Source organism: Brachycentrus maculatus, unplaced genomic scaffold, assembly GCF_059751285.1.
Source record: "Brachycentrus maculatus isolate JH-2025_06_01 unplaced genomic scaffold, ASM5975128v1 h1tg000122l, whole genome shotgun sequence".
NCBI lineage: Eukaryota > Metazoa > Arthropoda > Insecta > Trichoptera > Brachycentridae > Brachycentrus > Brachycentrus maculatus.
This window is the reverse complement of record NW_028280875.1, coordinates 637170-653730: the sequence shown is the minus strand read 5'-3', so window position 1 is coordinate 653730 and position 16561 is coordinate 637170. Positions and strand designations below refer to the sequence as shown.

The 16561-nt window shown below is 33.8% G+C and overlaps 1 protein-coding gene across 2 annotated transcripts in view; it reads right to left on the bottom strand.

Annotated features, from left to right (window-relative positions):
* The window catches only part of LOC148309483 (uncharacterized), a 42436-nt gene that overhangs the window by 9234 nt on the left and 16641 nt on the right, over window positions 1–16561 (bottom strand). Inside the window, exons 4-7 of one of the 2 annotated variants that reach the window (XM_088260030.1) lie at window positions 11669–11762; window positions 11104–11262; window positions 10114–10314; window positions 5364–5433 (exon numbers count right to left, since the gene is read on the bottom strand). In XM_088260030.1, coding sequence (XP_088116156.1) covers window positions 10157–10314; window positions 11104–11262; window positions 11669–11762 — 411 coding nt within the window. In that variant the 3' untranslated portion in view covers window positions 5364–5433; window positions 10114–10156. Of the gene's footprint in view, window positions 1–5363; window positions 5434–6553; window positions 6910–10113; window positions 10315–11103; window positions 11263–11668; window positions 11763–16561 lie in introns of those variants that run through there. The other variant, XM_088260029.1, reaches the window with a different exon arrangement.

Here is a 16561-nt window from a genome sequence, read left to right as displayed (position 1 = left end):
GTGAAACAAATTTATGAGGCGAATGTGCTTGGTAATAGAAGCAGAAGAATACCGTGAAAAACTTGTCATTAACAAGTATTTAAAATACTAAGGTGTGGTAAGGTCAAGAGTCCAAATAATCGTCGGGTATGTATGTATGAGCATAGGCCGCTGACGACCATTCACCGACTATACTCAGCGGAACTTCGAGACGCTGGACTGACCTGGGAGGAAGCCAAGGAGATGGCGCGTGACAGAGTGACTTGGAGACGTCTCGTGTTGGCCATATGCTCCACCTAGGGAGCGAACATGGAACGAAGAAGCAGAAGAATGTATGTACGAAAAGACGCATGAATGTGCAAGAGGCGAAGATCGTTTGCAAAGACAGATTGGTATGGCGTCCTAATCTTTCAGCCTTCTCCTGCGGAATGTGGCGTGATGGTTAGTTTGCTAGTTTAAACCTAATCACCTGTTACACAACCTTACTTTTCAGTAGATTATATATATACCCTGCTAAAAGTTTATTCGGAATGACGGTCGTGGCCTGGAAAGACTAAACATCTCCAGTGTTTTGACAGCAAAACATTAACTAGGAAACTTTCCGCCGCATTCTGAATTCACTTTTAATTGAAACAACTCGTTAGTGTTATCCTAGAACCTTCGCTTTGTATTACCGCTTGTTGTTACATTTAACCTTGCCAATTCTAGGCGTGAATTACAAAACAAGCCCCGCACAAGGCACTTGCATATCGATCGTTTAACGACAATATATGTATAGTGTCGGGTTGTAGTCCGGTGGTTAGTGTCGCGGAATCTTGAGTCAGAGTCACTGGGTATGAATCCACTCTACCACAATTTGCACCTATTTCTAATAATGATCTATTCAGGCTCACAAAAATAGTATGAAATTGAAGATTTTTGTGACTAATAAAAAAACACATAGGCACTTATATTTCCCTTTTTTTATTTAATTTGTGACAGGCGTCGATGCGTAGTTGGGTAGACGCTTGACTGCTCAGCTGGCGTCGCGTAATCGTCGCGAGGGATTAGCCTCCTGCGATGTCGATTCCCAGCTCAATCTATCTCTTTGGTGGTATTCCTTGGGGTTGGCCGTGCAGTGCAATGTGGGGGAGTCTGGATAGTTCCATTCACCTCACATACTCGTACGCATACCATTGTCTCCTTCGTTGCCTTTCCCACCTAACGACATCTTCGATCTCGCATATTACTCTTATCCTGGTGTTACTTATTCTATCTTGTAGACTCTTGCCAGATATGCTCCTTAGAGTCTTTCATTTCTGATACTCTTAACGCGTATTTTGTTACTGAGGTGTCCGCTCTGCAATCGAACCCATATGTCATGATGGGTCGCACACAAGTTTTTTTAATTTTGTAGCCAATCTTTATGTCAGGGTTTTACCATATAGAATTTTACAATAGAACAATACCAAGAAGCTTTTGATTCCTGAATTAAACTCTACTTTGATTCGGTTATCGATGTACTCGGACCCGAAGCATCGCGACCGTCTCGTGATTCCCGTCGTAATGGAGACTGGTGACAGTTTAGCGTGCAAATGGATGACGTTCGTGCAACGTGCGAATATCGGAAAAGCGAAAAGCCGTTACGGTTTAACCTAAATATTCGCCAATCTATTATCATGCAAAATTTGAATGTTAACTGTTTTTCAAGTCTCGCGAAGAGCAAAGTCGTTTTAAAAAACTTGAACAATAATGTGCGTTTTAATCTTTAAATCGTTAATTTTACGAGCATAATGAATTTTACGAACGTAATGAAATATAATGGGTGCTCATGTAAAAAAAAACTATTTATTTGATTTATTATTTTATTCGTGAAAAATTGAAATGAAATAAAATTGAAATGAAACTCTACGCATATCGCTCACTGCTTTCAACAACGTCAAATATCAAAAATTGTCAATTTTCAGTTGTACATGTTTTCGGAATGCCCAGAAAATGTACTATATACCAGCAAAAGCTGAATATTTTTAACTTAATATTTACCCGCTACAGGGGAGAAAGTATTGTTTTTGCATTTTGAAGAAAAGGTATTGTTTAATATATTTTTTTAAATACACTAAATATTTTTAAAATGGAGAAAAACCCTCCAGATTTAGCCTAAAAATATATGTTACACAGTAAAAAGTTCAATAAGTGGCTTGATATTTATTTTAATACATTACATTGTATTCTTAAACTTCCCTCCCGAAAAATCATTTTTTTTTATATTTGACGTTGTTGAAAGAAGTGAGCGATATATGAATTTAATTCAATTAAAATGAAAACTCTTTGAAAATGTAAATCCGACCGAAGAAAATTGAAGGATACGAAAGCGATCTATATCCAGCAGTGGAGGAGAGAGGGTTCATGAAGAAGAAGAATATATGTCAATTTTATTTAATGTCGTTATTTGTTAATTTTTTCGAGAATTTTTGTATTTATATTATTTTAAATATCCAATATACAAAAGATACCTACGTTATTGACATGGTTATTTACAGGGCTTACGACCTGTCATTCGCTGGTTTTAGAGGTGACTAAAGTGGCCTCTTAAATACATTTGTTTTGACATTAATATAGAAAAAGAAGAATATGTAAGTCTGGGTATTTACAGCGCTTATGATCTTTCAAAAGCTGGTTTTTGCAGGCGTGACAAGACTATGATAGCTCACAAGCCTTTAAATATCCAAACATCCATATTCTTCTTCTTCTATGTTGAGAAAATAACCCCTAAGTGGAGAAAACCCAGAATCGTGAACAAGCATTTCTGGACACACTCAAAATGTTGTGATTTGATGTCGTTTGAAAAATAAAAATTAAAAAACATTTTCACGGATATTTATTTCCTGAAAACATCTTGCATCGTTTTGATAAGATGAAACATTTAATGATATGATAGCTACATCCGGTGTCTACAGGCGCGGATCTAGGATTTTCATGGTAGGTATTCCATACGGAAGTTATGGATTTAACTACGTAATGTAGATTACTTGAACATAACTTGTGGCTTTTCATTTTCAATTACCATTTTAAAACTGATTCATATTCTTAGCAAAATTTACATGTAGTTACGGAAAATGCAATTATTTATATCAATTTTTTAAATTAATATCTTAATAATAATAAAACCCTTATCCGCACCCCAATGGTGCATAGGGCACTGTGTCATATTAACGCAGTGTTATCTTGATCGTTTACACATGAAGGAAAGGTGATCAGCCCTCCGCTTCAGGTACCAGTCCATGGTAATATTGAATAAATATTAGAGTGAAAAAATCACCTATATTTATTTTACCCCCCTTGGGAATCGAACCCGGGACTTCCAGAACGGTAGCCGAGCGTGCTGACCATTACACTACGGAGGCGGATATCTTAATTATATTACGGAAGGAATATCTTAACAAAGGTATATATAGGGTGTTCTTTTTAGAGGTATACAAATTCAAATTTCCAACAATGAATTGATGGTGGCACCAGCCGTGTGGCATGTTGCGCCATCTTGTTGAAACCACAGCTCTATAACATCAATGCCATTCAACTGAGGTACGAAGAAGTCAGTAATCATGGTTCTGTAGCGCTCTCTATAGACTGTAACAATCTGGATAGTATCGTCTCTAAAGAAATATAGGCCAATGATTCCACCTGCCCATAAAGCGCACCAAACAGTGACATTTTAATGGATGTCAGGGTGTCTCGACAAAGGCTTCTGGATTTTCTCCAATTCCACTTATCGACATAGCCATTTAACCAAAAATTGTTCCTCACCGGTGAGCAAAATTTTGCGTTGGAAAAGAGGATCAAGCTGAATATTGTTTCGGCCCATTCACCGAACCTACTACGCGCGTAATGGTCATTCAGTCTATTCATGGTGAAATGGCAAAACGTTCTGACTAAAAATCAACTGTCAACTGTCAAATTGACAGTCTGTAGAAACAATTTTGCCAGTTTAAACCCAAACCTTTAAAAATACACCTATATGATAAATACGTGAATAGTCTCTTCTTGGGAGGAGATCCGGCACTGAGCGCCTATTACTTCACTCTACCTAATCTACAAACGCGACAATTATAATTGGTAGCCAGCGTGGGTGGCCGTAATAAATCTGAATTATTATTTTTAACATGTTCATCTTATTTAACCTGTCCTGTCTGTCACAAAACAAGCCGTAAATCACTTCTTCCTTAATAAAACCACAGAGGAATGCACTACACTCTATATTATTTAACATTCTCTACTAAACTGCAAACGTACCGACATACATATGTACGTAACGTACTCGTATATGTGTTGTGATAAGACGTTATCACAGCATGTCCCTCATTTAATGTGAAATTTAAAAAAAAAAGATGGAAATCGCATCTATTATTCACCTTGCTTATTTTACATTTCGCTCACTCCTTTCAAGAACGTCATAAATCAAAAAACTTGATTTTTCAGGAGAACGTTTTTAATGTTTTAAAATATAACATAGCGTATTAAAAATAAATATCAAGCCTCTTATTGAACTTTTTACTGTGCAACAGATCTTTTTAGGTAAAACCTGAAGGTTTTTTCTCTATTTGAAAAATATTTAATATATTTAAAAAAAATAAAACAATACATTTTCTCCAAAATGCAAAAACAACATTTTTAGCCCTGTAGCGGGTAAATATTAAGTTAAAAATATTCCTCTTTTGCTGGGATATAGTACATTTTCTGGGCATTCCGAAAACATGCACAACTGAAAATTGACGATTTTTTATTTATGACGTTCTTGAAAGGAGTGAACGATTTGTTGCCGACGGAGGTTAGAGGTCAAAAAAATGAAACAAAGGCAAAATAAAGAATGGGTATATGATCAAGGGTTAATTTTATGAAAATTGTAACATGTATATATTCTTAATTTTGTAAAATGGTTAAAAACAATAAAATGTATTAAAAAAGAACACCCTCTTAAAATATAACAATATAAAGAACAACTTATATAAAATCATGGTTTTCAACTTGTTCGCCCTTAGCCTCCCTTTAGTCTGATGATGTCGGTAACGAGGAAACCCGGTCAATAGTAAAATATTATATATAAAGAAAAACTATAAAGTTATTATTTTATTATATATTTGTGAAAAAATGGTACCTATTGTTATATGTTGATAATCAAATCGAAACAAAAAAGGGTCAGAAGAAATATAAAGGTTTCATTAATTGATTCGGCAGTCATTTTGTGCTAAAATCAATTAATTTTTTATTTAAGTTAAACTCGATATATTGAAGTAAAAAGAAATGGTAGTATTTACTAAGTAAAACTTAAATTGAAAATGAAATATAAACTATTTAAACATCAAATGTTTCGGTATTATCATAAAAAACCAACAACGACAACAATATACCTCCGGTTGTTTTCCGCCATCTTTCAGCCAGTTTCCCTGAATGTCGGCGTATCTGTGCTCCGGTCGGCATCTGAAAGCAGCGAAAATAGTTCGGCATTCTATCCTCCCGTGAGTACCTGATTAGCACAAATGATGGATGCTGCAATGGAATCCGAGACGTCAGCAAGACGTACTAACTGTATACTATGAAAATCTACCAGTACAAGATAAATCTCTATAAATCATCTTTCATTGCATTTAAAAAAATAATCAAATATTTGACTAACCGTCACGCTGCTTCCTAACAGGGGTAAACAAAGAGAAAACAATATTTGCCTCTTCCACATTCATACATCTTCTCATTCCACTTTCAAGTATTCGAAATATTGATCATGCCAAGTTTTCCTCGGTCCATAGCAATTAAAGGTTCAGTAAATAGGCTTTATTTTTTAAAAAAGGTAATAAGCATGTTAAAAAGAAAAAAAGAGAAAATATAATACAAATATCTTTCCATAAAGTGTTTTTTCAGTTCATTCACATTGGGTTCTTTTTTTATTTATTTTAATATTTAAACATGTTTACATTTATTTTTTTAAACCATGTGACACTTTTTTGAAAATGAAAAAAAAAAAAAAAGAATTTTTTATTATTAGAATCCTAGAATACTTTTTTGTCTAATTGTTAATAATTGTTTTTCAGTTTTTTGATAAAATCTTTTACATCAGACAATAATATGTATTAACTTTTAAAAACGTCTGAGACATTACTATCTGTCATTAGAATCCTAACTGTCCATCAAACCTCCTCCCTCTACCTCCTTCCCTAAATTCCTTCTTCCTTTGCCCTCCTTATTATCGTCTTTTGTTAATTTATGTTTCTTTTTAAATGTCAATTTGTAATTTATGTTTTTTTAAATGTTCAAGTACTATCTGCCCACTGATTGCAAACGGCTATATATGGTATCAAACGTTTTGATCAATATCACTAGTCCGTCTTTGGTCGGTTGGAAGATATTGCTTTTTAGCAATAAGCCCGCCAATGTACTTTTTATTTTCTGTACATGAAGTTTAAATAAATAAATAAATAAATAAAACATCCAAACGTTTATTGGAGTTGAACACACGCAGTTCAGCAGAAATCTATAAATTGAATGTAGTAATAATCCATAACACAACAGTAAATTTGTTTTAATACTTTTTGTTATTACTTACGGCGAATTAGTCCGTATTGGATGAGCCCTGTACAGATCGGAGTAGACCGTTACATAGGAGGCCATTTTGCAACTGCGAGACCCAAACGAGAAACTTTCCCGCCAAGACTCGTCGCGACGCGATGGTAAACAATATTACAATATTATACACAAAACAATATGTTTATTCAAGCTCGGCTATATTATCCCACCGATTGATCCGCACGGCCGCATCACGCAAGTCTTCGTGCCGTCTATTATATGTTTATTTTTGTAAAGCGGGGAAATAATACTACATTACGGAACAGAATTTTGGCAAACTGGTAAATTTATTTTTTATCTACTGTCATCGTCCGCGGCGATTTTCTTCAACTGGAGCGTGCCGAAGCGATTCGACGGTTCAAATTTATAGCCGCGTTCCATTTTTTCAAATTCGGAAATTTTATTCATTTTAATGCTTAGTGTTGCAACACTGAAGAGGCTAGAGTTGCGATGGAAAGACAACACGGTAGGTACTCGCAACTAATTCGCAAATTTCCGTAATCTTTTCTTATTGATACAAACATTTTTTTTCATTAGTTGATTCGACAGACACTTTGTGGTAATATCTATCCAAATTTATTATGAATTTTTCTTGGTAAGTACGAACATAAATTATGTACAAGAAATAATATATTTTCAGAGTTCGCCAACCATTCAATAGATAACAGATCTAATAGATAGAAAGACAACATAACGCAGAAATCCTAAAAAAAAATATTATAAGAAAAGTCATAAACTGCAACATTTTGAAACTATAGAAATTAATATAATTGATAATAAGCTCATAATTTCAAATATGAAAATGACAAAACCCTCCCTCCTATTGTTCATGTTTCCAACAAAAAAAATATAAATCAATACAAATAAAAAAAAGCTCATTCCCCCTCTTCATCCTTCAACATCCCAAAGATACAATTTTAAAATGTAGCTTAGCTTCATATACGGTGTTTGAAAATGATGGGGAATGCATCGAAACACGTGCCACAATAGATTTTAAGAAATAAAAGTATTTTAGGATGAGAGTAGACTCCATGGGGGAAGGAATTCGCTTCAACATTCAATTTTTCACGGGAAAACTGAATACGTCCATATGTATGTCGAATCGATATAATTAGAAAGTTGAACGAATAACGGGACTGTTCAAGACGTAGATGAATGACGGGTTATACCTTATTTTTAGCTTGTCATTGAGAACTTTAAAAAATATATTGAAAGATCTCGTAACATTAAATGATATTACGTCAAAATGTAAATAATCATTTTCGCGTCAGCGTCGTTTAAATGTAACTTTACTGGTACGTTCCATTCTAAATTTGTATTTGAATAAATGACCGAGATCCATCATCGATTCCCTAAGATCGCCTTTAACCTTGAAAATTTCACGCTCGCCCCAAATAATGTCGTAAATTTGGCGTAATTAATTTCAAATAGTTAGTTTTTAATGTTTTTTCTGTGTAATTTACGGTAATTTATCGTCTCGGAATGCGGAATTATGTCTGGAAGTGTGGAAAAGTTGATTTTCTTCAACCTTCCCCGAGACTATAAACAGGTTACGCTATTTGAAGACATAGATTCGTAATCGTGTTTATTTTTATAATATTATAAACGAAAATACAAGTGTGCTCCAAAAAAAACGTAGGTAGGTATATACATTTTATTTCTCATTTCCATCCAAATGCATCCGTATGCAAACAAATCCATCTTTAGAACTCGCTCGCGAGATAAATTTTGTTCTTGTAAAACAAGGTTTTTTATTTTTATTATTAAGCCTCCACTCGTTCACGAGAGATTTTAGCTCTAACAAACAAATAACATTGTTATAAAAATAAATAATGGGCAAAAGAGATATAGAGAAAGAAACAAGGCGTTCAACAAGGTTAGCTTTTTGAATTTTTACACAAAACCTGTGATTTAAACGTCAATATTAAAATGATAAAAAATGTAAAAATATGTATGTTTGTCCACGTTCCTCTTCAAGCACAAAACAGCAAAACTAAAATATTTTGGAAGTAATGTCTAGTAAATAAATAAAACGTTTTGTATATACTAAAACCTTTATCTGGATTTTCATTAAATACCAATAAAACTAATTCTTTATTTGAGCTAATTTGTGTACGTTCATGCATCGTGTAATTAGTACAATCGTAAAGTTTGTTTGTTTACAAGTCGTGACCGCACGATTTGCAAATTTTAAAATGATCGTTTTTCCAAATCCTAGCAAAATGGGGGCATCTCGCTTCGATTTCGGGCATTAATCATAGTTTAAAATGGCGTTTCGTGCAAAATTTTGTCCCATTCGCAAACATAAAAATTAGCCTGACAAATTTCAGTTACGATAATATCGCGAAACTATTCTTTTTTTTTTTAATTTTGTTAATATTAAGTCGATACGATTCTTGAATTCGTATGCAAAGCTATATTGAATTAGAGTAATTTACAATGACACAAATTTACGACTCTCGGGCCAATTCTCTGAACAGGTCTGATTTTTACATTGCCAAATTATTTCAAACGCTTCCACGACTGTCTGTTATCTGTCATTTTGTTTGCTAGCTGTCTCTGTTCAATGTAATGAAAGGATATTTTTTATCGAATATTGTTCATGACTGGGGTACCATACTTAAGATAACACTCAAACTAAATATGTACCTATATTATATATTGATTTACCATTAACTTTGTGGAATTACATTTTTTTTAACTAAACACATTTTTCATCTACAGGTGAAAAGTAGAACTTTTTCTTTTACTTTTCACCTGTAGATGAAAACATCTGTTAGTTTACGAAACTAGTGTGTAATGAAATTAAAATTAAATTATTAAGTGTTTAACTATAAAAAATATAACATAATATTATTGATAACAATAAAATTGATTCCCGACATTTATTTTTTAAAGACTTTGGCATTTTAAACCGCTTGTCGATCATGATTGTCAGAACTTCGTGAGTGTCGAATCGAACAATATAAAATGAAATAAACAAGAGACGATTCATGAAATATTACACAGGTAAGTGCTGATATGAATAGACATTGAAAATCTCGTCATGTCTAACGAAGGTGGCTGCGTTCGCTTTGGGATTTTCGACACGTAGGTCTAGAGGGATAGTAATTTTCTAGATAATATGGCTCACTCCTTTCAACAACGTCATATTATCAAAAAACTTGATTTTTCAGGAGATCGTTTTTAAATTTTAAAAGAATAATAAAATGTATTAAAAATAAATATTGAACTTTTTATTGTGCAACATATCTTTTTAGATAAAACCTGAATGTTTTTTCTCCATTTGAAAAATATTTAGTATATTTAAAAAAGTAAATTAAACAATACCTTTTATTCGAAATGCAAAAACAACACTTTCTACCCTGTAGCGGGTAAATATTAAGTTAAAAATATGCCGCTTTTGCTGGGATGTAGTACATTTTGTGGACATTCCGAAAACATGCACATCTGAAAATTGACGATATTTGATATATGACGTTGTTGAAAGGAGTGAGCGATATGATGGCTTTAACTGGACGACAGTAGGTTTAAACTTACCCTATTTTACGATTTTTTTTTAAATTTCACTATTCAATAATCCTCAGATGAAGGGATCGTCCTTTCTCCTCCTGGAGGTCGGTCTGGGCTCCCTGTAGGCCTGGGAGCCCCTCCACAGCGCCAGGCCGGGGGCTGAAATCCTCTGCTCGTACTCTGTCCGGCCGGGGTAGGCAGTGAACCACGTGCGCACACTCTGGGCAGCTGGAGAAGAGGAATAATGAAGACGTTTTTTAGTATTCAAAGCAATAATTGTGCGGTCACATATGTTAACAAAATGTAAGTGTGTATGTAATTGCAATAAGCGGATTTTGTGTTACGATTTTAATAATATAAAATTTTTAAAAAAACTTTCCTCAAATCAACTACAGACACTTAAACGACATCGCACATGAAGCAACGAATGAATCATTTATATCATAAGCATATATATATATATATATATATATATATATATATATATATATATATATATATATATATATATATATATATATATATATATATATATATATATATATATATATATATATATATATATATATATATATATATATATATATATATATATATATATATATATATATATATATATCTGGGTTTCTTCACTTATTGTTTAGTTATTTTTACATTTATCCATCTCAAAATAGATCGAGAAAAATATGGTAGTACATATGAATTCACAACAGCCATCTTTGTTGGATTGAGAAAGCTTTTATTAAGCAGACACTCTTTTTTAATATGACATAATTCACACGACGCTTCATGTATGAGTTTCAGACAGATCATACCAGCTCATGACAGGTCGTGAGCCCTGTAAATACCGAGACATACATATTCTCATATTAGATATTATTATTTATGTAACTGAACATAAATAGCATCTACGTTAAGATGTTAAAGTGTAAAAATAACTGCCATGTGTAAAAACCCAAATTTGTGAACAAGGATTTGGACACACTTAAAATGATGCGAAAAATAAGAAGTACTTACTGAAGTCGAAGGTCGCCTCTCCCGGCACGGCCACACTCGGCCACAGGGCCGGACTGTGCGCGTAGGGCTTCCTCTCCAGCAGAGGAGCCGGGCGGGGCGGCGGGGGGAGGGGACTGTCACTGTCAGCTACGAGGTTTTCGTAGCGGACCACCGGAAACCCTTAACAATATATAAAATGGTAAATTTACTTATTTTTCATCGTTAGTTAATAAGGGGTTCTAAACCCTCCCAAGGTCATTGCTTATCGGGGTCAGGGTCATGCATATTAAAAAAAGTGATTTCATTAAGGCTCTACATACATTTTTTACGACTTTCTTTAAAATATATATTTATATATATATATATATATATATATATATATATATATATATATATATATATATATATATATATATATATATATATATATATGTGTGTATGTGTGTGTGTGTGTGTGTGTGTATTTACAGGGACGTAACGTATAACGTCCCAAGGACATAACTCCAAAATTTAGACTTAGTTTCACATACGGTGGTATTTACCAAATAAAACATAAATAACGAAATAAAAATGTGATTTAAACTACCCCTTCTCTTGTAGTCGACCTCATACGTCGAAGCCATCTTGTCGTCCATGTTGCCACATGGCTTCTCCAGCATCTCGGTGCAAACGTCTGCCATCTGAAAATACAAGTGAAATGAATCAAATAAAATAAATACTCGCTCCACTTAAAGATTATACAAAATAATTTTTCTTCTTCTTTCTTATGGATCCTCGGATCTGTTTGTTCCGTTATCCGTTTCTTGTAACGTGGACTGGCAGCTGTCACACCATCACTTTGGAGGTCTTCCGGGTGGTCTCTTCTTCCGTCTGGGTTCTCTCAAAGAGCGATGCGAGCCAGTCCATTTTCTTGCATTCTAATGATATGGGCATTCCAGAATCGTCTTCGCTCTCTTCCCCATCTGACTATATCCTCCGTACTACACATTTTCCCAATTTCCGTGTTACTTATTCGGTCTCTTGACGTGTTTCCGGTTATGCACCCCAATGTCCTCATTTCTGAAGTTCTTAGAAGAAACTTTAATTAACTTACGACCCAATATACGATATAGATCGCAACATAATTTTCTTGAAACCCTGGTAACATTAGACAAAATTGTTTTTTTTTTAAACACCTTTTTTGTATTGAAAAAATAAGACTTTCTTCGAAATAAATATATATGATTTTGAAAAGAAAGGAGTTATTGAAAGGTAAGAAGTTAAAAAATAATTATAAAAATATATTTTCAATCATTATCTGTAAAAACTTTCATTTTCTAAGTTTGGTCCACAAAATGTCTAAAATAGTGTATTCCATAATCTGGCAAAAGGATATAGCTGTAATTGCAATACTTATTTAGTTTTATTGAGTTATTTAATTTCACAAGTTTGTTTTTGCTCTCCTGTAAAATTTGGTCTGAGACAGATATACCCCTTTGCCTTTACACTACCGATATATTCTAAAAAAGACAATCCCAATGTATATTCTAAAAAAAATTGAGCGCGGAGAGACGTCTAGCCCCTAGCGTGGCCGAACGCGTTCTAATTTGAACGTCCAAGATCTCAATTGTTGATCTCAAGATTATTTATTTATTTTATTACATAATACATTCATTGAATAAATAAATAAATAAATATTACTAAAAGATACTCTCCCTGCTCTCAATCCACTCCTTACCCGATCCTTCTCCCAACGTACTCCTTGCCTTTAAACCGGCTAATATAAGTCCTTTCAATATCCGGACTTCCATATTCCCATCTCAATAAAAACTTCTTCATCTATGTTGGGATATCAATACACATAATCATAATACACGAGGACATAACAAAATACATGTGGGGCCGATAAACACCACTAAATTTGGAGTAAGGTCCTTACATTATATTGCTAATACCCAAATTAACCAGCTGCCTGACACATATAAAATAAAACCCATTCGAGGATCCAAAATAAACGATCTGAGAAGGTACTTTATGGAAATATATATATCGCTCACTCCTTTCAAGAACTTCATAAATCAACGATCGTCAATTTTCAGGTGTGTATGTTTTTGGAATGCCCAGAAAATGTACCTACTGTATCCCAGCAAAAACGACATATTTTTAACTCAATATTTACCCGCTACAGGGCAGAAAATTTTGTTTTTGCATTTTGAAGAAAAGGTATTGTTGAATTATTTTATCAAACGTATTAAATATTTTCAAATGGAGAAAAAACCTTCAGGACTTACCTAAAAAGATCTGTTGCACAGAAAAAACTTCAATAAGTGGCTTGATCTTTATTTTTAATATATTGTGTTATATTTTTAAACTTTAAAAACGTTCTCCTGAAAAATCAAGTTTTTTTTATTTATGACGTTCTTGAAAGGATTGAGCGATATGTGATTAGTCATATTTTCTTATTTTGTTTTTACCTTATGTTTTTTATATTTTCTCATTTGTTTATTTTAAATATGCTCCTTACCTTGTGTTTTCTCATTAATTTCTTTGAAATATGCTTATTGTGCCTATTTATTATACCTGTTTATTGTTTTTATATTTTGCCATGTATTAATATTAGTTTGGGTTATTTAAAAAAAAACTTTTTTGTTACTTTATTATTTATTCCTGTCTTGTTAACCTTAATCCTATGTCCCAAAATGAGAAATAGAAATTACTCATCGGGAATATTATATGTACGAGTATATATGACTTATGTATATGATATGTTTTTGAAATAAATAAATAAAAAATAACAAATAAAATAGACCAGATTTTGTTAAAACTATTAAAACTTAATATCCATCAATCTTTTTTTATCAGATCTAAACCGTCGTGTATTATACATAGTAATAAATAAATCTCAGCGAGTGGAATGAAGAAAAAAATATATTCGAGATAAAATAAAATAAATCACGAATCCTCTAATCAAAATAATGTCTGGCCGCAAATCACGATCACCTGGCAACACCGAGGGCAGAGGTTCAGAGTGAGAAGTTTTTAGGCGTATTCATTCACAAATCCTGTTAATATAACTTTGATGATCATTTTTGACACATTTTAACTTTAAAATGTTGTGAATAAATTAACTCATTCAAACCCTTCCGCACCCCAATGGTGCATAGGGCACTGCATCATATAAACGTAGTGTTATCTTGATCATCAACACATGAAGGAAAGGTGATCAGACCTCCGCTCCAGGTACCAGTCCAAAGTAATGTTGAATAAATATTAGAGTGAAAAAATCTCATATATTTATTTGACCCTTCTTGGGAGTCGAACCCGGGACCTCCAGTACGGTAGCCGAGCGTGCTAACCATTACACTACGGAGGCGGACAGAAACAGTAATAAATTAACTGGTCAAATTAAAAGCTACATAAAATATAAATTCATGTTTTCAGGCGTTTCCTAGAATGTAAAATAATCCGGTTAGGATCTTGCATACATCCAAATATAGGGTCTCTGCTAAACTAAATCTATCCCAACCAAACATAGATGTCTCTAGTGAACTCACATGTACAGTGTCATGAGTTAATGACACATGTAGGTGTTCCAAAAAATTGAGTAGTGTGGTTGTCAATCATGGGTAAATTGGTGAATGTTGCACATGTGTAAAGTGATCACTTAACCAGCCTATGACAGGTCATAAGCCCTACCTAGATTTCCATGTTCTTCTTGATCTATGTCGAAATGTCAAAAAATGTAATAATTATGAAATAATCGATTAAGTACTCATTATTCCATATTTTTAATGATTATTTTAAATGACTATTTTAAATGACTATTTTTAATGACTAGTTAATGCGGCAGTAGGCACCTCGGTGGTTGGAGCGCTACTGCAGCGCAGTCAAGGGATAACCGGAGAAGAGTCATTGCTTCCACAAGGGTCATAACCCTTTACTGAGGGTTACTACTAAAGGGTCATTACTAGATGACTAAGACGGAGAAGAAGACTGACTATTTGGACACTCAACCGATATCAATGAAGAACATAAGACTGACGAAAGAGGCAGCCGGTATTATTTCGACGTCGCTCTACTAGATATTTCCTAAAGTGACCCCGAACCTTTGTGAGTATCATCTACTAAACCCAATATACTGCTGGGTCCTGTATACAATGTACACACTGGGATAAATAACCATCTCGCGCCCGTAAATCATCCGGATCCCTTCCAGTCTTCCAGAATTAGAATATTAATTTCGCGCCACACTCGGTGACGTCACGCCGCCTCTCTGACGTCACGGCTTCAAGGAAACGGGGACGAGTGAGGAGCACACGGGCAACAGGACAACGGGACCATACGGGAGGGAGAGAACGCCGCATCCCGAAGGGGTTAGCAGAGAGAACAGAACGCCACACCGTTCTGTCTTTACAAACTTTCTTCGCTTCTTCCACATTCATGCATCTCCTCATGCATATCCCCCGATTATCTCGACTCCTCACCTGGCCACTTTCAAGTATTTTACATACCTGATTATGCCAAGTTTTCCAAATTGAGTGAGCAATTTTCCTCAATCAAGCTCAACTAAGCTAGGGCATCTCGGCTATCCAAACTTAAAAGACAGTAAGGGACTTTTTTTTTAAAAGGTTTTTTTTTGCATTTTTGGACTAAGTAGAATCCTTTCTTGAATGTTTTCCGCAGATACTTTGTGGCACATTTTATAAACTTATAAAATAAAATAATCCGTAAAAATACTAAGTTCAGCATTTTACATTTAATATTTAACATTTACGTCTGAGTGTCTGGAAGTTTTTTGGTGAGAGTATTTTAATGTTTTTGAATTAATATAAACCATGATGATGACAAGGTTCTTGTTGAAACCGGTAGGTTAAATTGTATTAGTAAAAAAGTGGCTCTAACAAAGTTATTTTATTTTATAAAGTGTAAGTAGAATCTACGTAGTCCAAAATGCAAAAAACGCCATTAAAAAATGTCCCTTACTGTGTTTTAAGTTTGCACAGCCGATCTGTGCTTGCCCTTAGTATATAGTGGTTAATGCATTTGGCTTTCGCACTCAATGTTTTGGGTGTGATTCCCAGGAGGGTAAAAAATAATTAAAGTCATTTTTCACTCGAATGTTTGATTACTAACCTAGTAATCAATCATTTACTTACAATTTAGCGCTTTCCACGAGTGGAACAAACTCTAAACAAAGTTGCCATTTTTATCGTTCAACAAAATTGGTTAACGATGAATATGGGGATTTGGATTTTGGAATTGTAGGGATAAACTCCTTCATTTATGTAATCTGCATCTCATCAAGCATATTTAAAATTAGAGACTTTCAGAGAGTTCATTTTAAAGAAGATCGCATAGTCTATAGCAGTGTTCCGCAAACTTTTTATATTCAAGGGACACCTACTTAATTAAGAAATTTCAGAGATGCATATTTACCATATTATGGTGACATGCTATATTTAACACATTATGTTTAATGCAAAAAATGAGCCTTCTTAAC